Source organism: Marmota monax, unplaced genomic scaffold (assembly GCF_021218885.2).
Source record: "Marmota monax isolate L192 unplaced genomic scaffold, Marmota_monax_Labrador192_F-V1.1 WCK01_AAM20220418_F8-fsc00250, whole genome shotgun sequence".
NCBI classification, from domain to species: domain Eukaryota; kingdom Metazoa; phylum Chordata; class Mammalia; order Rodentia; family Sciuridae; genus Marmota; species Marmota monax.
The window spans coordinates 1,860,287-1,883,958 of NW_026693876.1; the positions used below are offsets into that span (position 1 = coordinate 1,860,287).

General features: G+C 43.9%; 1 protein-coding gene across 1 annotated transcript in view; it reads left to right on the forward strand.

Moving 5' to 3' along the window:
- Window positions 1-22,327, forward strand: part of Niban1 (niban apoptosis regulator 1) — a 140,679-nt gene extending 118,352 nt beyond the window's left edge. Inside the window, exons 9-14 of the mRNA XM_046462697.2 lie at window positions 3,471-3,658; window positions 6,406-6,567; window positions 8,339-8,449; window positions 10,033-10,140; window positions 16,021-16,132; window positions 17,936-22,327. Of these exons, the coding sequence (XP_046318653.1) occupies window positions 3,471-3,658; window positions 6,406-6,567; window positions 8,339-8,449; window positions 10,033-10,140; window positions 16,021-16,132; window positions 17,936-19,026 (1,772 nt within the window). The 3' untranslated portion in view covers window positions 19,027-22,327. The remainder of the gene's footprint in view (window positions 1-3,470; window positions 3,659-6,405; window positions 6,568-8,338; window positions 8,450-10,032; window positions 10,141-16,020; window positions 16,133-17,935) is intronic.
- The last annotated feature ends 1,345 nt before the right edge of the window (window positions 22,328-23,672 follow it).

Here is a 23,672-nt window from a genome sequence, read left to right on the forward strand (position 1 = left end):
GAAGGAATCCCCCAAGATAAATCCTAAGATTCTAAGGTATCTGGGGCCTCCATAACCCCATGAACATATCAACCTGATGTCATTTCAGAGGAAGAGCAGGGAGGCTCATTTGTGATTGATTATCAACAATCTTTTTAGATAGTTAGTTCTCAGATATCATTGGCTTATTTAAAAAATGTTTACCACCTGCCTCCTGAGCTCAGTGGAGCTTTGGCAATGCACTCGGAGGCCCCAGTTCCTGGACTCCAAGGCGTGCAGTCTGATGGGATTGTCCGATCGGGGGATTCTCCTGTGCAGTTCAGGCCCTCTTCATACTGCAGCTCAGCTTGCTTCTGGGCTCTCAGAACAGGTCCTGGCTGAGAGAAGATGAGAGAAGGCCTAACACCACGAGTGCATGGTGTCTGTCTGGGTCTGTTCACACGATGCCTTCCAAAGCCAGAGGTAGAGCAACTCCAGAGCGCTGTCCATTTGCTGTCATCCACGTCTCATTGCTCCATGAGCGCAATGATCTAGGGTTGAATATATGTTGAAACACTCTCTATAGCTTCAAACTGCCAACACCAACTCCTGTGCCAACTCTCTGCCCTCTGGGGCTGCGCTGGGCCCAACCACAGACATTCCCATGGCTCAAATTAAAACATTCTCTCATCTAAATCTGTTGCTCTGTGTGTCCTCATACACTGGAAAAAGATTCTACCCTGGACTATTAGTTGTTTCCTAAAAGAAACCTTAAAAAGCTGGGCATAATGGAGTACACCTGGAATCCCAGAGGTGTGGGAGGCTGAGGTAGGAGGATCGCAAGTTCAAAGTCAGCCTCAGCAACTTAGTGAGGCCCTCAGCAACTCACTGAGACCCTGTCTCTAAAGAAAATATAAAAAAAGGGCTGGAAGGTGGTTCAGTGGTTAAGCACTCCCCAAAAATTAGAAAAAAAAATTTTTAAAAGAAGTAAACCCTGAAGTCTTTTTAAAACAAAATATCGGAAGCACATTTTAACCAGACCTCTGGTTTCCTACCTTTAAACAAGGAGAGAAATCTCAGGCTGCATTAATAAAGGGCCTTGGATTTCAAACAACCACAACAACAACTGTGGGAGTAGTGAGCAGTGCTCTCTGCACTTGAGCTCTGCTCCGTAGTTATCTTTTAATTTCTTCAGCATTTATTCTACTTCTGCTGAGTCCAGGGGCTGTGAGAATTAAAAGACAACATGATTTTCCAGGTAGAAGATGAATATCTTCTTGTCACAGATACAGAGACAGAAGGAAGAATATGGGAGATGCCCTGAGAGGTTAGAACAAAGCTTAGTGGTTCCCAGTCAGGATCCCATTTCAACTTCAGAAAACTGTGCGGGTGCATCCTAAGGAGGGTGCTCTTTGAGTGTTGGGCAATTAGAAAGAAAGAATGATAATGCCAACAGGTACAATAAGAGTTAGAAGGAAATGCAGGCTTCCAGGGCTCCTTCTCGGTTCTACGCACTTTGCAAATCGTAAACCCATTTAATCCTCATCATAATCCCAGGAAGTAATGACTTTTATGATCTCCGTTGTACAGATAAGAAAACCGAGGCAGAGATTAAGGAACTTGCCCAGCTAGTGAGTGGCAGTCTGGCTCTGAACCCTTCCTTTTGGCTCCGTGGTCCCCTCAGGGCTTTGTGACAGTTGTCCTCACTTGAGCAAGCCTTTTGAATTAACATGTCACAACACGGTATTCCTCACAACCGCATCTTTGCATGCTTGAGAAAATAGCAGCGCATCCAAGTGTGGGATGTGGAATTTAAGCAGCCCATGAGAAGACACCTGAAGACCATACATAGTTCAGGAAGCTGTCACCTGAAGATCATAGTTCAGGTGGTACCAGGGCATTAGGCTGTCCCCAATGGGTGGCATTTGATATGGGCCTTGAAGACATGAGAAGGATGTTTATGAGTAAAAATGGAAGAAGGAAGGCCCAAGTGAAACATGGGTGAAAGAAGGCAGGAGAGCGGGTTGGAGCACCCTGCGGCAAACAGGAGGCCAGAGCAAGTGCCCTGAGGAGCATCCCCTGCCACGCCCACCCTCCCAAGCCTTGTCCACCTTGGCTGCAGGGGAAGTTGGCCAGCTCTGCCAAATCACGACTTCACGTTGCAGGATTATTCCAAATTTTCAATTAGATTCTTTTCAAGTAGTTCCTCTCACACTTAATTAACTAATAATTAATTTATTCTCCTGGCAAACAGTTTTGCATTTTAATATCAAAACAAGTCGTTTTTACAAGGCATAGATTGTTTCATATTTGAACCATACAACCAAAATGGTTTTTTCCTAGTAATTCCATGGCCTGTTTAATAGTTTACATCCCAAATATTTTTAGTGCTATTCATCTAAGATTCTCAGAATCAAAGGACCCATTTGATCCTCCATGACTCTGACTTATTTCTGTAAACCAAAACCATTCGTCTCCCCATAAGCAAGTTCTTTGCCAATAAGAACTTTAAAAACACACTTGAATTTAGTCTCACTTTTGCAAACTAGGATGTGACCTTGGCTAAGTCACCCAACACTGCCAGGCCTCTTTTCCCCCCATCTATAAGATGGAGGTGGGATGCCTGGGGGCTTGAGCTTCCCTTTTCAGTTCTGGGATGCTGTGACAAGGCTTGTGACCTGTCCAGCTCCGCAGAGCAGGCTCAGCCCTGTCCCCTACTCACTGCTTCTGAAGCTAGCTGATCCTGAGAATCCCCCTGTGCTGGCTGCCACAGGCTCCCCTGCCCTGCTGTGTCACACCCAGACCCAAGGTCTTCCTCCTCCAAGTCAAAGCGAGTATTTGTCTCTGGGGAGAGGAATTATGGCAACATTTTTTTAAATCCCTCTTTGTGATTTTCTGTTCTCTGTACATATCTGTTGCAATATTTTTTCCTTATCAGGGGAAAAAAATATTGTGGTCTTGTTTGGATTTGCTTTAATTGTGAATGGAGACAGAAGGTATGATGGCAAACTGAATGCAAGTTTGTTCCATTTGACCAAGAAAAGATTGTCCTTAAAAAGTTTGTGGGTGCGGGGCGGGTGATGGAATTACATTCGTTCTCTTAGAGAAATGAATATATAAAAATATAAATTATAAAATAATAAATTATGTTTATAGAAAAATAACCTGCATATATGAGGAGGATGATGGATAGGAGCAGGCGGGTCCCCAGCATTTTCTTCTTAGTATTAGGTTTTGCGTGTTCTCAGAAACCAAGCAAAAGAGAAAGAAACCGGGCAGAGGAAACTCGGGAGGGGAGAGTGTCTGTTTGTGCGGCTTCTCAGAGCAGCCATTGGTTTCCATTCTGAGGAGCCCTGGCACTGGACCATGGTGCCCATCTGTCTGGCCCATTTGAACCTGCCTAAGCTGCTAGGTGGTTCCATGGGGTACCGTCCAACCCTGACCTGGCTCCAGTGCCCTGGATCCAATTTTACCCTAAGTCACACTTTTTTTTTGGCTATTTCCTACCGCAGCATTGGTGGCCCAACCCGCAGAGAAGAGCTGTGGGGAGAGTGTGCAGCCTTTCCTGGCGTCCATTCTGGAGGAGCTCATGGGGCCAGTGAGCTCAGGGTTCAGTGAGGTGCGCTCGCTCTTTGAAAAAGAAGTGGATGAGCTCAGCCAGAGCTTTCGCACCACCAAAGACGGTGCCCAGCTAAAGCAGGTAGGATGGCAAGCCAGGAGATGCGGGCGGCTGGGCTGCTGGGGCTGCCCTCCCCAGGGTGCTTCATCTGCCCACCTGCCTCCTTTTCTCTCTCCTCCCTCTCCTCTGCCCTCCCAACCACTCATCTGCCCTCTCCTCTACCCATCCAGCCACCTCATTTATTTGCCCATTCGTACATCCATCCATTCACCTAATTTTCTTCATTAAAGATGTCCAAGTTGCAAAAATAATAATGTTTGTATAAGTGAAAGAGTATACTCAGTTCATATATACACAATATTCACAGGCAAAATTAATCATCATCACTGATACACACGAATCCAGTCCTCCCCCAACTCCTAGCCACCTTCATTCCCATGCCCTGAATTAGTAATATAAGTAGCTCCATGTGTTTTCCTGGGGGTTTTTTCTTTGTTCTTCCAAATATATAAGCATATACCCTCATTTAAAGAACTTTCTTTGATTCGTTTATTTTCAAAACTATACACTCAGGATATAGAATGGGGTTTTTCAAAGTGGGGTCCCTGGACCAGCATGTTATTATCACCTGGTTGTTAAAAATGCAAATCCTCAGGCCCCTCATCATATCAGGAACTCTGGGGAAGGGACCCTGATATCTTGTTTCAGCAAGACCTCCAGAAGATTTGGTGTACCCTAAAATTGAGAATAATTTTCTACTTGACATATCGTGATGCACATCCCTGTAAGTCAGTAGATTAAACCAGATGATTTAATTCTGATTCTTTTCCTTCCTCCCTCCCTCCTTCCCTCCTTCCTTTTCTGCCTTCTCTCCCTCCTTTCTTCCTTCCATCATTAAAAGCTAATAGCTATTTTTTTTCTTTCAATTGTACATATTTATGGGATACAGTGTGATAATTTGATACATATATATAGTGCATAATGATCAAATTGGAATAATTAGCATTCCACCTCCTGAAACATTTGCCATATCATTGTGTTGGGAACCTTCAAACGTGTGTAGCTCTTGATAAAACACACGATGAATTGTTGTAAGCTGTAGTCACCCTTCTGTGTTGTCTCTTTCTTATGTCCCTATGCATATATTCAAATGTATAATTGTATAAAAACAACACTGTTTTGTAAACCCTTTGAGGTTTTCTTTGCAGCCTGTTTTTTAAATTTGCCTTTACTACCCTTCCTCCGGAACACCACTACCTCCTCTTAAATAACTAGTGTCACTGACTTAGCAGGTGCTACCCTGTACTTTCCCCATGCTTATATAGTATATAAACATGCATATTCATAAACTATTTTCTTATGATTTGCTTTTAGAAAAGTGGCTTTATATTTCCTACACTGCACTGCTTGTCAGTTTTCTCATTCAAAAATACTTCATGAAACTGTTTCCATGGTAACCATTCTAGCTCTAAATCATTCTTTGTGATGGCTGCATAATATTTCCTATATGAAAGCACCATGATTTATTCAATCATGCCAATATTGCTGGCACCATGAACAAAGCTACAATAAATTACCTGTACATATATCCTTATATCCTGATGTTTTTATTTCTGTGGGATAGATTCCTGGGTTGAAAGGTATATTTCTCATGTTAATAGATGTTTTCATTGTACTTTTTAAAAAAGGTTTAAATTTTACATTCCACTAATTGTATATGGCAGGGGCTTTCTCCCCCACATTGCCATCAGTGATAGGTGTTATTGCCTGTTTGAACTTTGACAATTTAATAAGAGCAAAGTGACAACCCGTTTTTCCTCCCCTGCCTGCTTAAATAATTGACATATTTTTTTTTAAATGACACATTCCTTAATCACACAATAAGGGTCAAATTTGACTGTGCTTTTGATCATTAATTACACTTCAGTGAACCAGTCCATAATTTGCTTCTTAAAGAGAGTAATTTTTCCCTTTAAAGAACAACAGGAATGGCCCTTTAACACTTCCTGACAGACGATGCATCCTGCCTCTCAAGGTTCAACCTGCCTCTCTCCCTGGAGTCCTCATTCTTAGCAACCTTCTTTCTGTCTTCTTCTCCACCTAGTCTCCTTTTTATATTAAGCAACCATTCTTCAGTTTAAAAAAAATATTTTAAAATAAACTTTGAAAATAGAATGTTTCTGTTGCGGCAACATTTGCCTGTGAGAGTATGTTGACAATCGTGGGGGTTCAGCAGCTGGGCTCTTGCAGGAAGAAGCCCTGTGGCCTCATTGATTAAGGTGGCAGTTGTGCAAACTGAGTAGGAGAGACCCCAGCTTTCAAAGCTGGGTGTCTGCTGTCAACCCTCTTCCTCTCACCCACTCTCCATCACGAGCACCTTAGAGAGGCCTTCTGCAGAGGGAAGCCCTGTGCGCCCTGCAGAGCCTCAGAGGGGTGTGAGGAAGCCTGCTTCCCTCCCCGAGTCTAGGAGTCCAGGGAGCTTCCTAGTCTCCCTGGGGTTTAGGAGAGGGCTGTCACTCCTTTAAGAAAGTCTTGCCAATTCCATTTGCCAAAGAGCCTGCCTGCTTGATTCTTGAGCTTTGGAGTGGGAACTTGGAGTTTATCAAGAACTTAAGAAGCTGGAGTCCCCCTGAATGCACCCTTGGGTCTTGTCACCCGGTTGTTTCTGACATGGGTTTCTGTCCTAGCAATAGAGTTGCCCAAGGGACCCACTGAAGAATGAAAACAAAGCAGCTGAAAATGTCCCAGGTCTGAGTAGTGATTCACTCTAACTGTATGACATGGCTCCAGACTGAAGGTATTTAATTTTTCTCTTCACTGAAACGCAGCATCTAGACCAGCTTATGAATCTTCCTCTGGAATCTGTGAAGATGGAACCTTGTTACACTAAAGTCAACCTGCTCCCAGAGCGCCTGCAGGAACTCCAGAGCCGCTTCAGATGCCCCCACGTGGATCTGGTGGTCCAGAGGACACAGAACGACATGCAGGAGGTGGGAGCAACAGGCAGCCCTGGTTCATGAGGACGGAGAGGGGGCAGAGAAAGGTGCTGGAAGAGGAGCGGGTACTGGTGTCACTCAGGGAAATGGGCACGATTCCTCCGTCCTGTTGATTGAAGACACACTCTGTCCTTCACAGGCTTCTCCTTCCTTCCATGTTGATGAGCATCACAGAGAAGAAATACCTGAGGGACTGGAGTAGCATTAATTGGTTATTACTTGGTTGCTCGATGCTTTTCACCTTGCTTGGCCTGCACTTTAGAAACTTCTGGGGAGATTTTAAGACATACCGATGTCTCCACCTTATCCCTAGTGATTCTGAATATATATTGATGTATATAAGTAGGTGGACAGATATTTTATATATGTAATTCCCATAAATATTAATTTACATATGTAAATATTTATAATTTATATATATGTAAAAATTTTTTTAAAAATTTTTTATTGTTGGCTGTTCAAAACATTACATAGTTCTTGATATATCATATTTCACAATTTGATTCAAGTGGGTTATGAGCTCCCATTTTTACCCCATATACAGATTGCAGAATCACATCAGTTACACATCCATTGATTTACATATTGCCATACTAGTGTCTGTTGTATTCTGCTGCCTTTAAAGAACTTCCCCTGCCTGCCTTCCCACTCTTTCTAATACACAGCTGGGATTGAGAACAACTGGCTTAAGTTAATTTCCTAATCTGATTAAGAGTAAGCCAGCCAATCAATCATGACTTCATATTTGAATTTCTTGTGTCTATTGATAGATTCCTTTTTTTTTTTTTTACCCACAAGGAATTTTTTTCCCCAGGAACAGAAATGAATACCAAACTCTTTCTGTATTACAGTATTCCTAAATGAAGAAAGTTGTAACCAGGCGCTGTTCTATTTCACAGATATTTTGGGGCGAGCTTACTCTAGGCTGGACATTGTGCCAGATCCCATTTCACAGATCAGTAGTGACACAGATTCTTAGATAAATTCACTACAGTGATGAAAGTGGGTTAAATGGTGTGGGATCAATCCCAGGCATGGGAAAGAAAGGAATGTTTTGTTTTTTTTTTTCTTATGGGTAGGAGTCATCATTATATCTTATTATCTAACCTCTAAGTTGTCAGGGATTAAAGATGGGCAAGGAACAAAACTGGGCAACAGTTTAACGGCAATCTAGATAAGAGTGCACCCCTGAGGACTGGATACAGGTACAACTGTAGAGAATAAGACATCTATCTGAACCATCTCTGTCTCCTGACCTCACCCTCTCTCCCTTCCCAGCCTTGCAGAGAAAGGAAGGATGTGAGGTGGTAGGATGGGAAGCAGAGAGATGTGCTGTGGAGTAGTTGATGTCCACCTAAGCCTGGAGATGCAGCCTGAAAATGGTTGGCAAAGGCTCCCACCTCATCTTGTCAATCTGTGGCTGCAGCACCAGAGTATGGAGGAGGGGCATCTCAGTCCCACAGCCCTGGGCTTTCTAGATGAGGGACGATGGGGAACAGATGAGGGAAAAAAAACCAAAAAACGACCACATGCATGCAGACCTGCATACGTCCCTCCTAACCTCTTACTGATTGCCCTGTAGCCATGTGGCTGTTGGTCTCACAGCCCAGGTAGTGGGATGAGAACCTGTTGCCCTGGCTCACCTCCCAGAACAGCAGGACTCTGTGGGCTCAACCCATCCCTTCTCTCCAAGCCCAAATGGACATCGCTGGGTGGTCATCCCAGCCTCTCACTTGTTCTGTTTCTGTGTTGTTCTGGTTTCTAGCTCATGCAAAATGCAGTATTCACCTTTGAACAGTTGCTTTCCCCACATCTCCAAGGAGACGCCTCCAAAATTGCAGCTGCCATTGAGAAGGTCAAGCTCCGAGTCCTGAAGGTAAAGGCTTTTTCTCATCTGTGGGAGCATAAAACAAGAAAACCCCTGTTTCTTTTGTTAGGTGAAAATACCTTGTCCTCCCTTTCAATCTGCTCTTCCCCTCTCCTTCCTCTCCCCGTGACTGTCATCCAGCAGCAATTCCCCCAGTGGCTTTCATGCCTCTTCTGCCATCTAGTGGAGACTTTAGGGACTACAGTTACTCAGCATCCTTACCCACCATTAGAAGTAACTAAGCTTACTTTCACAGCAGTCGAACTTGACAAACGTTATTGGCTGTCCCCACAAGCACTATGACAGGTATTGTATAATACATAAAAACAGGCAAGGCACAAATTCTCTCTTCAAAGAGTTTACAACATAGTAAAATCCATAAAATCAGCGAGCATTTTTAAGAAAAATCAAAATCTGAAGGCAAAGGAATTGCAAGGAAAAGGTATCTGCCAAATGAAATTGTTTTAAACTGGCTTCACATGTGAGTGCAGAGTAAATGGTTGCAATAATAGGAATTTGTATAAATATAGTATATTGTTAAAGCTTTTTAAAAACACTTAGGCTGTTTCGTTTGATTCTCACAGGAAGTTGTGAGATGATTAGAATGTACCCCCAATGTACAGATGAGGAAACGAATCCTCTAAAAGCTTAAGTGATTTACCAAAGCTCAATCAGCTATTCAGTGGTGATCTACTAATTTTTTACCACCTGCTGTTTCCCTAAACACTGCTCTCAGAAGGTCAAAGTCCCACAAAGCCTGGAGGTGGTCCTTGGATTTTAGACCTGCTCTTGATGTCTCGTAGACTAGAGGAAACTCTAGCAACCAAATCATTGCAAATTAAAAAATGATAAAAACAATGAAAACATGATAATACAAACAATAATAATGCACTTGCAATTGACCTGAAAGAAAAGATAGTGCCACTATCAAGTGCTCCCCTAATACTTGATAAATGCCCTCACCCAACTATCCTTCAGTTGGCCTGACCATTCTGCTCATATGCCAGTGACTGTTCTCTACATTGTCTGTGATCACCTTGAAGTGACATCGAAAATCAAAACCTGGGCGCCAGGTGTGGATATTCAATTCAGAACAGAGAGAACCATCATCCTTCTTGTTCTAGATATTGAATTTCTTTGGTTGATAGGTCTCAGTGTTGATGGTGCTACGAGCCAGGCCCTCTCTTCTCTGTGCAAATCATTGCGACACACTGACCCTGCCTGCAGAGCAGAGTGTAATGTAATAGCCAACCGTGACTCCCATGGGCCTACCCAGACAGGGTGATGAGGTGCAAACTCACCCCCTACTTCTATCTCCAACTACTTGATAACACAGATGGCACCTCTCTGTTTTGACCTTGCCTCAGTTTCCATATCTGTAAGAGGGGATGGTGAGATGGGTCATTCTGTCACAACCTACACCTAGAGTATGCAGGAATGACACAGAAAGATCTCTGAGACCTTGTAAATGCAAGAGTCCTCAGAAGTTTGGGTTGGGGGAGGGAGATGACGTGGGTGTCTTGAGTTTTTTGTTTAAGGGAAAGTTAACAGATTGTCGTGTTCCTGTTTAACATATGTTTCTGCATTGACAGCAATATGATTATGACAGCAGCACCATCCGGAAGAAGATCTTTCAGGAGGCGCTGGTTCAGATCACACTTCCCACCATGCAGAAGGCACTGGCATCCACGTGCAAACCAGTAAGCGAATGGGTCACTCTAAAGAGCCTGCTCTTATTACCTCTGAAGTTCAAATGAGCTCTTTCGCTGCTCTGTACTTGCAAACATCTGACTGGGCCCGGAGGGGGGAGGGTTGTCACACTTTTTTATAAATAGTAAATAGTTTAAGCTTCATGGGCCATTTTATCATTTCTGTTGTGACTGCTCAACTCTGTGGTTGTGGCACCAAAGCAGCCAGAGACAGCGCACAGACAGATCTAAGTCTGTGTTCCAATAAGCTTTATTTACAAAAACAGGAAACTGCCAGGATTTGCTGACCCCTGAACTAGAGGAAATCTCAAAGGGTAATTATCTGAACTTGAGCCAAGCTAAGGGTTGGCACAGAATGCCTAAGGGGACCAGGTGTTCCCTATTATAGCACGGCTCATAAGTCTAACATGTGCTCCGAAACTTGACTTCAACATCCAGAAAATCTCCAGCAACATGATGACAGTAGGGTATTTGTTCTGTTACATCCAGTAATGTTTGCTTAATGAAATCAATGACATTGTGTAAATGTGCTGCACACAGCCGGCACACAAGGATAGCCACGATCACAGAGGTGTGACTTGGTCTGAGGGGAAGAGTAGTGGGCAAGTGGAGTCTTAGGGCTGGTTCAGAACCAGGGTTCAAGTCCCAGATCCTGCATGTTTCTGCCCTTGGGCCCTGGGCCAGTCACTTCTCCTCTTTTGGTCTAGAATTCATCTTTTTTAAATGAAGCCAATAATATTTTGCAGTATCTTTCTTAAGATTGAGAAGACTAGAATGATACCCTTAACACTTGATGAATCCTTGAGATGCTTAAACAAAGTGGATTATTGCAAGAAATTTCACAATAGCCCTTTGAGGAGGTCCTATTTATATCCTCGTTGTGCAAATGAGGAAATCTGAGAGGTTAAGCAACAAGGCCAAAGTCACAGAGCAGGTTCCCACCCGAATTTAAACAGTCCACATTCACCTGTACCATGGTGGGTTCCCTGAGGCTGCTCGCCTGTCACACTTCTACGTTTTAAGAATGGCTTGCAAGCTTGGGCATTGGCAAGGCCTGCTCCCTCTTGGAGTAAAGATTCAAGAACTTCTTTATCCCATAAAGGGCTTTTTGGCAGCTTGGAGAGTCTCCAAGCAATGACACATTAAAATTCATCTGTGAGTTTATTTCACTGTGGAATTTTCTGTGGTCATTTTTATATTCTGTAAATGCCATTTTCCTTCAGCTAGTCATTGGTGTATCTAGTACTGGCATTTATTTTGGGGGGGTGTATTTCTTTAGTAGAAAAGCATTTGATTAAGCTAAAGGGGAAAGAGTTGGCCTACATGACTGTCCCTTGGCCTTATGTACAGAAAGTGTCGTCACCCAGCCCACCACTGAGTCCACCTCTAAACATGCCTGCAGTTGGACTTCTCTTTTTCAGTCCCTAAGACAGTTTGGAGGTCTCAGAGCCACCTCCTCCCAGACAAGGGCAAGGTGAAGACGGTTCCCCTTCCTGTCTACACCTCACTTCCGAGCCTCAGCAGAGGGAGCTGGGTCCAGTCCACAGAGACCTGCAATTGAACCAAGAGACAATGCTTTCAGAAGAGCCTGTGACTCTGAGTTTTTAAGAATGAGGGATGTTGTGTCAGTGTCATGAGCTTTCAAAGCTCTGTATTTACAGAATGGGTAAATCCGGGGATTATCTGCTTCATAGGAGTCTTTATTTTACTGTCACGTGTTTGCCTTGGTTCTTGGGAACTTCTAGTTCTGTGGCACTCAACCCTATCCTAGCTGCTATTAGAAGAACCTAGGGAACTTTGGGGAAAAAAATCCCCAAGACTCACCCCCAGGATTCCAATTTAATTGGTTCAGAGAATTAAGCATATGATGAAGTTCAATCAATTCAATATAGAAGACCTGTTTTGTAAAACTGGGCATGTCACAGCAGTACAAATGTCCTTCCATTATTCATTCTCACAGAATTATTCTGTTGGTTGAAACTTTAAAGGCTATTTATTCATTAACCATGTATTAAAATGCATCAAATACGATCAAGGCATTGTGCCCCAGCAGTGTCCCTGCTGTCCTGGAGTTCACAGTGTAGAGGCAGGTGACAGGCATGTGGGATGCCACATGGGGAGCACAACAGTGGCCCAATGTAGGAGGATTCCTGGGACTGTGCTGGACCCTGCTTTTAGGATCATGGAAGACTTGCCATAGTTGTGCCTTCAGTTGGTCCTCAGGGATGAATGACAGAGGAAGGGAAGATGAAATGGTGTTCCACGCATGAACCTCTGTCCCTCATTTATCAGAGGAAAAGACAGAGATTCAGAGTGGTGACATGGCTTACCCAGGAGCCAATGGAGCATCCAGGACAGTGTCCAGTCTCCTGGGCAGTGATCTGCACATCATCCTGGTCTCATAAACTGTCTAGGAGTCACTGAAGCTCATGTCTCTCCAAGCCTTTGGGTTTCCTCTCAGGTGGGTATCAAGGGATCCCATCATTGCCTACTGGCATTATAAACCTGGACCATAGCACCTCCAAGTCTTAGCACTGAAATTTGTTTGAATGTTGTGATTTCCACTCACTTGCTGAAGGCATCAAATCCACTCCAGTTCTCTAAGAGCCAGAACCATCAGTGCAAAGATTGCTGACTTAATCACTGGAACGTGATTTGGTACACTATGATCCCTGCCCTGTCCTTGTGCTGATCACAGGCAGCCATTGGGAAATCCTTAGAAATCAGAAAAGGTTAAGGGATTTTGCATCATGCCTGGGCTGTCTTAGAAGGAATGGGTGAATGTCAGGGTCAGTTGGAAGAATGGAGGAGAATGTTTTTGAATAATCCTCACATGATTCTTATAAAGTTAAAGCTATGTCTACCTTATGACCCAGAAACCTCACTTCTAGGTATATACCCAAGATAAATAAAGTCCTTAAGGCCTCAAAACAAACAAACAAACAAAAAAAACCCTGTTAAACTAAAGAAAGAAATTGAAGAAGATGGCTTGGGAGGCTGAGGCAGGAGGATTACGAGTTCAAAGCCAGATTCAGCAACAAAAAGAAATTGAAGAAGACCTTAGAACATGGAAAGATCTCCCATGTTCTTGGATAGGCAGAATTAATATTGTCCCAATGGCCATACTACCAAAAGTACAATACAGATTTAATGCAGTTCCTATTAAGGTTCCAATGACATTCTTCACAGAAATAGAAAAAGCAGTCATGAAATTAGTTTGGAAAAATAAGAGGCCCAGAATAGCCAAAGCAATCCTCAGCAAGAGAAGTAAAGCAGGAGGCATCACAACACCAGACCTTAAATTAATTATACTAGAGAGGTATAGTATCAAAAAAAGCATGGTGTGGGCACCAAATCAGACATGAAGACCAATGGTATAGAATAAAGATACAGAGACAAATCCACATAAATACAGTTGTACTAGACAAAGGCACCATAAACACATCTTGGAGAAAAGATAGCCTCTTCAACAAATGGTGCCGGGAAAACCTGAAATCTATAAGTAATAAAATGAAATTAGACCCTTATCTCTCTCCCTGTACAAAACTCAAAAGTGGATAAAGGACCTAGGTAGGCATTAGACCAGAGACTCTGTGCCTAATAGAAGAAAAAGTCGGCCCCAATCTCCTTCATGTCAGCTTAGGAATTAACTTCCTCAACAAGACTACTAAAGTGTAAGGAGTAAAATCAAGAGTCAATAAATGGGATGGTATCAAACTTCTTCACAGCAAAGGACACAATCAAAACATGAAGAGAGAGCCTACACAATGGGAGAAGATCTTTGTCAACTGCACCTCAGATAGAGCATTGATCTACAAAGAACTCAAAAAACATAACACCAAAACACAAAGTAACCCAATCAATAAATGGGCAAGGAACTAAACAGGTACTTCACAAGGAAGAAATACAATCAGTGAACAAATATATAAAAAAATGTTCAATATCTCTAGCAATTAGACAAATGCAAGTTAAAACTACACTGAGATTTCATCTCACTCCAGTCATAATGGCAATTATTAAGAATACAAATAATAGCTAGGTATGGTGGTGCACACCTGTAATCCCAGTGGCTGGGGAGGCTGAGGCAGGAGGATCATGAGTTCAAAGCCAGCAGTTTCAGCAGCTTAGCGAAGCCCTACGCAACTGGCAATACCATGCCATTTTTGTTACTATAGCTCTGTCCTGTCTCTAAATAAAATATAAAAAGGGATGGAAATGTAGCTCGGTGGTTAAGCACCCTTGGGTTCAATCCTGAGTACCAAACAAACAAACAAACAAAAACAAGTAACAATAAATGTTGGCAAGGATATGGGGGAAAAGGCAATGCTGGTGGGACTGCAATCGGTGCAACCACTCTGGAAAGCAGTATGAAGATTCCTCAGAAAACTTGGAATGGAACCCAGTTATACCACTTCTCAGCATATACCCCAAAGTCATAAACTCAGCATCCTATGGTGATGCAGCCTCATCAATGTTCATAGCAGCTCAATTCACTAAATCTAAGCTATGGAACCAATCTACATGCCCTTCAACATATGAATGGATAAAGAAATGTGGTACATATACACAATAGAATATTACTCATCCATAAAGAAGAATTAAATTGTGGCATTTGCTGGTAAATGGATGGAACTGGAGACTATCATGCTAAGTGAAATAAGCCAATCCCCAAAAACAGAAGGCCAAATGTTCTGATAGGTAGATGCTGACTCACAATAGGTGAGGGGTTGGGGGAGGGAAGAGTGGAGGTTCACCAGATTGGAAGGGAGGGGGAATGGGAATGCGAAAGACAGTAGAATAAATCGGACATAACTTTCCTATGTTCATATATGAATACATAACCAGTGTAGCTCCACATCATGTACAACCACCAAACTGGGAAGTTATATTCCATGTATGTATGATATGTCAAAATACATTATACTGTCATGGAGAGAACAGTGGGGAGGGGTGCAGATGATCAAAATAAGTACTATGCATGTATGAATATGTCACAACAAAACCCATAATTCTCTATAATTAATATGTACCAATAACATGGCAGTTCTGACAGTCAAAAACTGGAAAAATCTCAATGTCCAAGGAGTATGGATAAATAATTTTAGTTTATCCATATGGTAAATGTTATTTATCTATGGAAAGGAATGAGCTATAGATACATGCAGAAACATGGAAAAATCTGAAAAGCAAACACAAATGAATATATAATTTTGTTTATTCATGAACAAGCAAAAATGAATCTATCGTGACGTGTGTCAGATGGTGCTTCTCTGTTGGAGGGCTATGGGCTGGAGAGGGGCCAAGGAGGAGCCTTGGGGGCAAAGGAGGTGTTCTCCATCCTGATCTGGGTTGTGGTTACATAGGTATATTTATATGTTTAACATTATTGGACTGTACTTTTAAAATCTGTGTATTATATTATATACAATAAAATACTGTTGGCATTAAATTCAAAAGGAAATACATTGGATATGATAGAAAATAAAGCGGCCCAGAACCACTGACAAGGCCTGGAGATGATCCAAAAATCTCTTCTGTCTTCCCCCTTGAGGCACCTAGGATGTGTGCCCAGGATGAGGGAAGGGACTGGAACTGCCAATGGTCAAGCACCACCCTGTCCTGGGCAGTTAACCCTGCATACGTGCCTGGGTGCCTAGAGTGACTCAGATTGGAGAGAACACAGTCAACGATGGCTGGACTCAGTTATTATCTAAGCATCTTTTGCCTGTGGGCCAACATGACCCTCGTCCCTCCATGCACTCCCAGGATGGGGGAATCACAAGTGGGAGTCACCCTTGCCTTATCTTCCCAGAGACCAGGAATCCCATTGCACGGCTTTTCCTCTTTATCCTCTTATTTCTGTCTCTTCAGGAGCTTCAGAAATACGAGCAATTCATCTTTGCAGATCACACCAATATGATCCACGTTGAAAATGTCTACGAGGAGATTTTATATCAGATCCTCCTTGATGAAGCTCTAAAAGGTAAGAGGGCTTACCGGGCACTGGAGGGAACTCTCTGTAGAGGGAATCACTTCTGAAGTGGGACTTAGGAAGACTAAGAAAGGGGAAGAGACAGTTGGCATTGGTGTGTTGGCATTAGAGAGCAAGGGTGGCGGGGGGAAGGAGGTGACCTTGACTGAGCTCCCCTGATTTGACACTCAGTGTTCTAGCCCTTCAGATATTATCCTCTTTCAACAAACATGAACTCTGGAGATGGGAATGTAAAGCTTCCATTAACAGATGAGAAAATTGAGGCTTAGGGGGATTAAATGAGGGTCTCTTCTGAAGAGCTGTCTCCAAGCACTGTGCCAGATGGAACCGGGGAAAGAGCTGTGGGCAGAGGCTCAGGGCCCCTCCCGGAGCAGGGCAGCGGTGGCTCCAGCCGCAGGCTCTACCAAAGCTTGCTCAGCACATTCCTCACCTTCGCTAGGTCAGACAGAAAAAGACACAGAGTGATGATGACATAGTGCCCTGGGAGCCTTACTAGGACTCTGGCACCCGGTGTGCTGTGGAATCGGACCTTGCCTGGGATTGGAGTGTAAATGGGGACACTTTGATAAAAATATGCTGGAGAGGGCCACCATCAAACTGCAGGCCTAGGAGGCATCTGGTCTCCGTGGCAGAGACCTGGAGTGTCCCTAAATGCTTCCACATAGAAAACTGGCCGTGCACAAGGCCCATGCATGTCACAGTAGCTAATCACAGGGATTGAGGAGATGAGGCATGTAAAGGGGCCGGCATGGTGTCCACACCAAGGAGGACCCTGTCAGGGCCGCAGGCAGCTATCACAGCCACCTCTGGGTGATTTGGAAGAAGGCTCCTTTCCTTTGGACACTTGACTGCCCTCTGTCAGAAAACTGTCAAAACCTAATTATATCAGTATTTCCCCACGTGTGTTTTTTAATGAAATTATAAAGAAATGTTTAAAAAAGAAATTGTCACAATGCACTTTAAAAATTTCACGTATTCTATATTTCCCTGTTTTTCAAATAAAATTCTATAAATTTTTTTAAAAATAAGAAAATTGTCACGATATCCTAATTTCATTAGAATAGTCTATGGCGAGCTGATGAAAAATTATACCAAAGACACAAGTCTATACTGCCTCTGATAGGGATGGCACCCCCAGGAATGTGGCCTTATTGGGACCGCAAGCCCTCACAGCCAGGAGTGGAGGCCTGTGGCCAGAAATAGCTGCTACTGTTTTGTTGTTGCTGTCTTGCCTCCCTCCCAAGGCTTCGAGGCTGCTCTCCGTGAGCACAGATTTTCATGCCAACGAGGCTCTGTCAGATGCATGATCAGAACTGAACACCTAGGACACACTCAGGACTATACTCTGAGAAAAAGTATAGGTATAAAGGCCACCCCTGCCCTGCAGGAATTCCAATCTAGGTGGACACACAGAGCTACGCATATTAGCATGCAATGTGATGGGGCCTCTCTGAGTGAGACGCTGCTGTAGACTATGAGTCTCCGAAAGCAAAGGCCATCTCTAATGCACCTTGGATTCTCAGTGCTGGTTCCATATTGATGCCCCACAGACATCTGCAGTTTGAATAAATGAATGAATGAATGCTGCCAGGGTTGAGTCTGGAGAGACATTTGCAGTCACTGGTCATCAGGGAAGGGGAGCTAGAAGAGGATGGCCATAAACCGGGTCTTGAAGTTGAGAATGTGGGTATCCAGAGAGGGTGGCAGGGAGTTTGGTTTCTGGATAAAAATCAGAAAATCCAGGTTTGCCAAGCAGAGTGTTAATGTTGTGTTTTGTTTTCTGGTGTATCTCAGTGATAAAGGAGGCTGCGATTCTGAAGAAACACAACTTATTTGAAGACAATTTGGCCTTGCCCAGTGAAAGCGTGTCCAGCTTAACAGATCTTAAAACCCCTCCGGGGTCAAACCAGGCCAGCCCTGCCAGGAGACCGTCTGCCCTTGTCCCTCCGGAAGCTCCAGATAGCGAGACCCCGAGTGGCAACGAGGTGTTCCAGGAGTCAGAGGAACACCAGCAGCCGGAGGCAGAAGGAGAAAGCCTTTCTCTCCCTGGGCCCAGCCCTCCTCCAGGTGCGGATGAGCAGGTGCTTAATGACCTGGCTGCAGAGGGCGCTGCAGGAGCCCTGAGCACACCTTCATCAGAGCTAAAGTCGGGAAAGCCACCTGGGGATGAAGAACCCAGCCCTGAAAAGCCCGAGTCCATGGCTGCCTCAGGATCCTTGAAGGAGCTCAGAGAGCTGTTGACGGTGACGGTTGATGGACCAGCGGAGTCAGCCCCAGGGATGGGAACAGACACAAATGAGACCCTGGTTCCCCAAGAAAATGAAAAAGAAGAAGAGGAACCCCAAATCTACACCGATGGCAGTCCAGCAGCTGCCCCCCAGGAAAACTCTGAGGAAAGCCCAGTCAGTGAGATGGAGGCCCAACCTCCCCTTCCAGTGGCTGAGGTCCCCGGAGTGGACACGGGGGCATTTCCAGAGGCCAGCAGCCCTGCTTCTCAGCCAGCCAGTGGAGAGTTCAGCCAGGATGCCAGCTGTCCAGGCTCTGCGGAGGGGCCAGCAGAGGCTGTGGAGCCCCCTGAGAGGGAGCCGGCAGCAGGGACTTCCATGCTGGAGGCCCGTGAAGGAGAGGCTGTGTTGCAGGAAGGTGGCACTGTAGGTTCTGACCCCGGCTGCCCCAGAGAGAGCCAGGTTTCTGAGGAAGGAGAAGCAATGGGAGGGGAAAGCTGCACGGCCCCAGCTGTGGGAAGTGTTACTGAGGTTAAGGCTGCCCGCGTTCATGAGTGTCAGTGGGTGGTCGAGAGCGCCCCCCACACCCAGGGTCTAGAGGACGGGAAGGAGTGGGAAGTTTGTCAGGAGAGCGCCCCAGAGCAGCCCTCAGAGGAGTGAGAGGGATAATTTGGCAATAGTCTTTCTTCAAACAAAGTCAGTTAAAGGGTTCTAGTTATGGGTATGCTTAGGAGTTGCTAATCAAAAAATTCTGAACTATTTCCAGAGGTAACACACACAGGGTGTGAACACGGAGGCAGGCCTTTGTGGGACAGGACGCTCCACCATGAATGATTGCTTTAGCATTTTAATAGGCATCACCAAAGCACTGAGGGCTGGGGTGAGAGAGAGCTCAAGCCAGGAGAGGGAGCTCAGGGCTTGGTATTCTCACGTTGCACGGGTGCAGTTTTCCACTTGCACTTTAAGGCTTTTAAATTTTGAGTAAGAATACAAATATATACTGTAACTCCAGCCTCACCATGTACTCTATCAAGTTCACAGTCTCTTCAAGACTCAGCATTTGTCCTCAGTCAGTCTGCAAGGAAGGGAAGGTCAGGACCCTAGTGGCCCCTGCCATGTGCACCCCAGGGGGCCGCCCATGCCTGTGTGGTCTCCGGAGAAGCTGAGTAGAAACTGAGGGAGGAAGGTTGTGATCTTGTCTGGGCCTGTTCCTAATTCTGCTATCAATTTCTTGTTAATGAATCTTTATTGATTCTTATCAGTTAATCACCTTTTAAGGAAATTCAGATGAGGCAAGGAAATCTCATTGACGTATATAATCCTGAAAGCATTTCAAATTAGCCATAGACGGTGCAAAGAACTCAGCTAAATTATGGAGCTTAAAGCCTACTAGTTAAACAAAACATTATTTGAACAGCTACTGCATGCCACATACAGTATTAGGCATAGTAATAAAAAAAGAAAAGGTAAGGTGCTTTGTCTTATACAAATTAAAAGGCCCATGAGAATTTAGTCTAGAAGAAAAACAAGTGCCAATTGTCAAACCATAGCAGCTTTCTCTCTTTCCATTCAAATGATCCTGACTCATTCACAGAAGGGAACAAAATAAATGAATAAAAAAAAGGAATGAATAAAGACAGAAGCCAAGGTTTGTATAATCAAGTTCCAAAAATGTTACCAAAAAGTAGAAATCATTTGGTCGTTCAGCAAGTTAATTGAGTTCCTGTGAGTTTAAAACCACTGGGGATACCACCATGAAAAAGCTGCTGTTCTTTCTTCTTGGAAGGAAATAGAAATATTTGTGAGAATACCAAATCTTCTAAATGGAGCATAGTCTGTAACCATTAATGTTCAAGATAGAATGGACTTACTTGCAAAAAATTAAGATTTGTTCTGTTGTCCTTCAGAAAATGCCAGATTGTCCCAAGTACTACATCCTGAAGATTCCTTCCAGAGACTTTTTAATATTAGATTTCAACATATTGTCCTAAGAGCCTGTTTTGATTATCCCCATCAAGTGCATTTATATCAGTTCTTCTGAGAATTGGTTTCACAGGTCAGCCATTTAATCAAGAATTAAAATATTTCCCTTCCCCATAAAGGATGAATAATAGTATCCGAATTGCTTCAGCTTCTTTTAGAGTGGCTAGACCCTGGTGTCCAGGGGTGATCCCATCACAGGTGAGGAGGGCAAGAGGCCGTGCCTCCCTTGGTCCCTGCCCACCCTGGGCTCCCTCCCTCACATCCTGGCGTTCTGCCCCGAGTATTGAAATCATGTTTACTTCCTGCCTCTCCCAGAAGCTCTCTTCAAGGACAGAGCCTAGGGGTTAGTCATCCTATGTGCTTCCTGCTGCAAGCCCACAGCCCTGAGTAATGGCTTCCTGCATGTGCAGTAACTTTAATATCCCTGAGGCGTCCTACAGGAACTGGCACGTGTCACCCTGCTCAGGAAACGTGGGAACTGAACACCCTGCTCGCTGCTGTGCAGGGGCTATTTGGGGCTTGCTGTTAGGAAGGGAGCTGTTCGTAAGCAGGCTTTCTGCCCTTGGTGAGTCTTCCCTTCAATAAAGTTCAAAGTCCAAGGGGCTGATAGCCAGAGGGCCAGAAGCATCGCCCAGTAAGGCAAGGAGCCAAAGGAGCAGTGCCAGCCCCACAGACTGCGCTCTCCCTAGGAGATCCCGGTGCGGGTGCAGTCCCAGGGCACAGCCAGCCCCTTCCAGAGTCTCCTCCCTTTGCTCACCTCTGGGCTTCTTGCCCCCTTTAAAAAACCTGAGAACTTTCCAACCGTAAAGGAGGATTCATTTCACTGACTCAGAAGGACCAGTATCCATACCCTTCTTTTATACATCCTGTAGGGCAGAAAGGACGGGGCTCGAAGTGGCAAGATGTGCTGGAAAATGCAGTCGAGGAACTCTGCTTTTACACACTTCACAAGTTCTCTCAAGTAAGCAGAGTGCTTGTTACATACTAGGATGGAGCAGGAAACAGAAGCCATTAATCTGTAACCGTGTTAACAGTTTGAAGGGAAGAACTTCCAGGTGTTTGTCTTGCTGCTCTCGCTGGTTTGTGTGTGTTGCTTTGGTGGCTTCCTGATGGGAGCGAGGCTACTGTGATCTCAATGAGCAGCGAAAGGCCTCCACGTGTTGCTCTGGGGGGGTTTCTGCTATGGGCAAAGCATTAGAAATGCCTAAAATCCGAAGACGTGGTTTTTGGCAAAAATGATGACATTAAACCATTTATGTTACTGTTGACCTTTCACGAAGAAAATATTTTCCTTGGGGAAAAAAAATTGGCTTGTCATTTTTTCCTATGTAGTTTGGAGGACAGAGAGTAGTGCCTTGCATTATCTGTTTTTTTCCTAACCAAAAAAGAAAGAAAGAAAAAGAAAGAAAGAGAAAGAAAGAAAGAAAGAAAGAAAGAAAGAAAGAAAGAAAGAAAGAAAGAAAGAAAGAAAGAAAACTACCCTTGTGACTATAAGGATAAGATTCCAGTTTTTCCAAAAGCTTTATAAAGAGGCTGAAGGTGAAGAACAGCAGTTTCTTAGGTCTGACCTATATTTGATTATAAAGATTCTCAAGGCTGGTTTTGCAGTTCTCCGGATCAGAGCCCATGACTTCAGAGAGTTTTACTATTCTCCCAGACTTTCCTTCCTTATAAAAAGTGACTGTTAGGTGCTACACAGCAATTTTCAGATGGGGAAAGGGAAGGACATTGCTGACTTAACAACACAGTTTCACTAGGTGAAAAAGCTGGCAACTTGTGCCTCCGTACTTTTCCGTAAACAAATGGGTTTGGGGGTTTGGCTTCAGAAGTCTGCAACTTCATGAAAAAAAAAAAAATAAATCTATACTGTAGTTTTATTTTTATGGTCACTATTTGAAGCAAATAAACTCAAAACACTTTGTAGCCATGCATTTACTCTGCCAAGTGCCTATATTCCAATAAAATCCTCATCCTTGAAGAGCTGTCCAGATGTCATTTATTTGGAATAGGGCTGGTTTCATCTTTTAAGCAAATGTCATACTTGAGCTGGAAGGAGCAGAAATGAAAGGTGAGTCACCCTTGCTACACTGTGGAACTTTTGCTTTTCTATTGTTAGGAAGGAATCTGCAGGGAAGCCGCTTAATGCCAGGGGAAATTACACTTTGATAATGCATATGCTTATTTTTCTAGGAATTGTTTCACACCCATAGTACAGAAATGGGCCATTACTCAGAGCATTAAATGGCTGTTCAATCTTAAATATCTTTTCAGTGGGTAACATTGGACAAAACATTCAGTCTTTCTGTAATTATAAAATTGTATTTATTCACTGACATTCACAGTTGCTCATTTATCCATGAATTCATTCATCAAAAAAATAATGACTGTATATCTGTTATATACAGGCACTGACTATAGTGGGTGGTGGAGAAATAAAAGCAAACACAGTAGTTGTGATCCTGCAATCAGCAAACTCAAATTCTCAGGGTGGACATGGCCAGAATGTCCCTGACATGAACTTAGACTGGGAAATTTGCTTCCTCATCTGACATAAGTCTATTGTCTCAGCTTTAATTCTACACCAACCACTCAGGCAGGGGAGATACATTGGAAAAATCAAATCTAGCAGCAATGGAGATGCTCAGTGTGGCATAAACTTTATCATTCCTTCTCCTGCTTCCATACTAAATTTGCAATATCCAATTATCATTCCCAGAGTGGCCCCTTTGGACCTTATGTAGGGCCAATAATCATATTGGAATTGGAGGTGAGGGAGTTGATTTGGAAGTGTGCAGAGTTTTGGGGTGTTTTTGTCTTTGTTCTTATCTATGCTTATTGGGTGTAGCTGAGGACAGTAGAGGCTTTGAGAAGAGTCTTCTAAAGTTATTCTCTCCTTAGCCACACTCAGAGTGGCTGTTTCTTGAGCATCTCTAAATCTTTGCCATATTCTTCCCTTTATCATAAGCATCCAGCTCTCTCCCTTTCCATCTGGCCAGTTCCCACTTTTCCTGAAAGTCAGGACACATCAGGACAAACTCCCCACCCTTCCCCCACACCCAATAACATTTTCTGAACTCTCATCCTGACTTACTTGCCTACTTCTGTTCTCCTCTCTTACTCTAATGTTGCCATCTACCTTCCCTCTGCCTTTGGGGCATGTACCCGCGTCTTCAATCTTTGTGTCCCTAGCAGACAGACAGTCCTTATGTATAGTAAATGCTCAATACATGTTGAATGAATGAATAAGTAAATATCACCCATTCCAGATGTTGGATAAAAGTACAGCTGATGACCCTTTAGCACACCTGAAGGGTGTGTAAAGA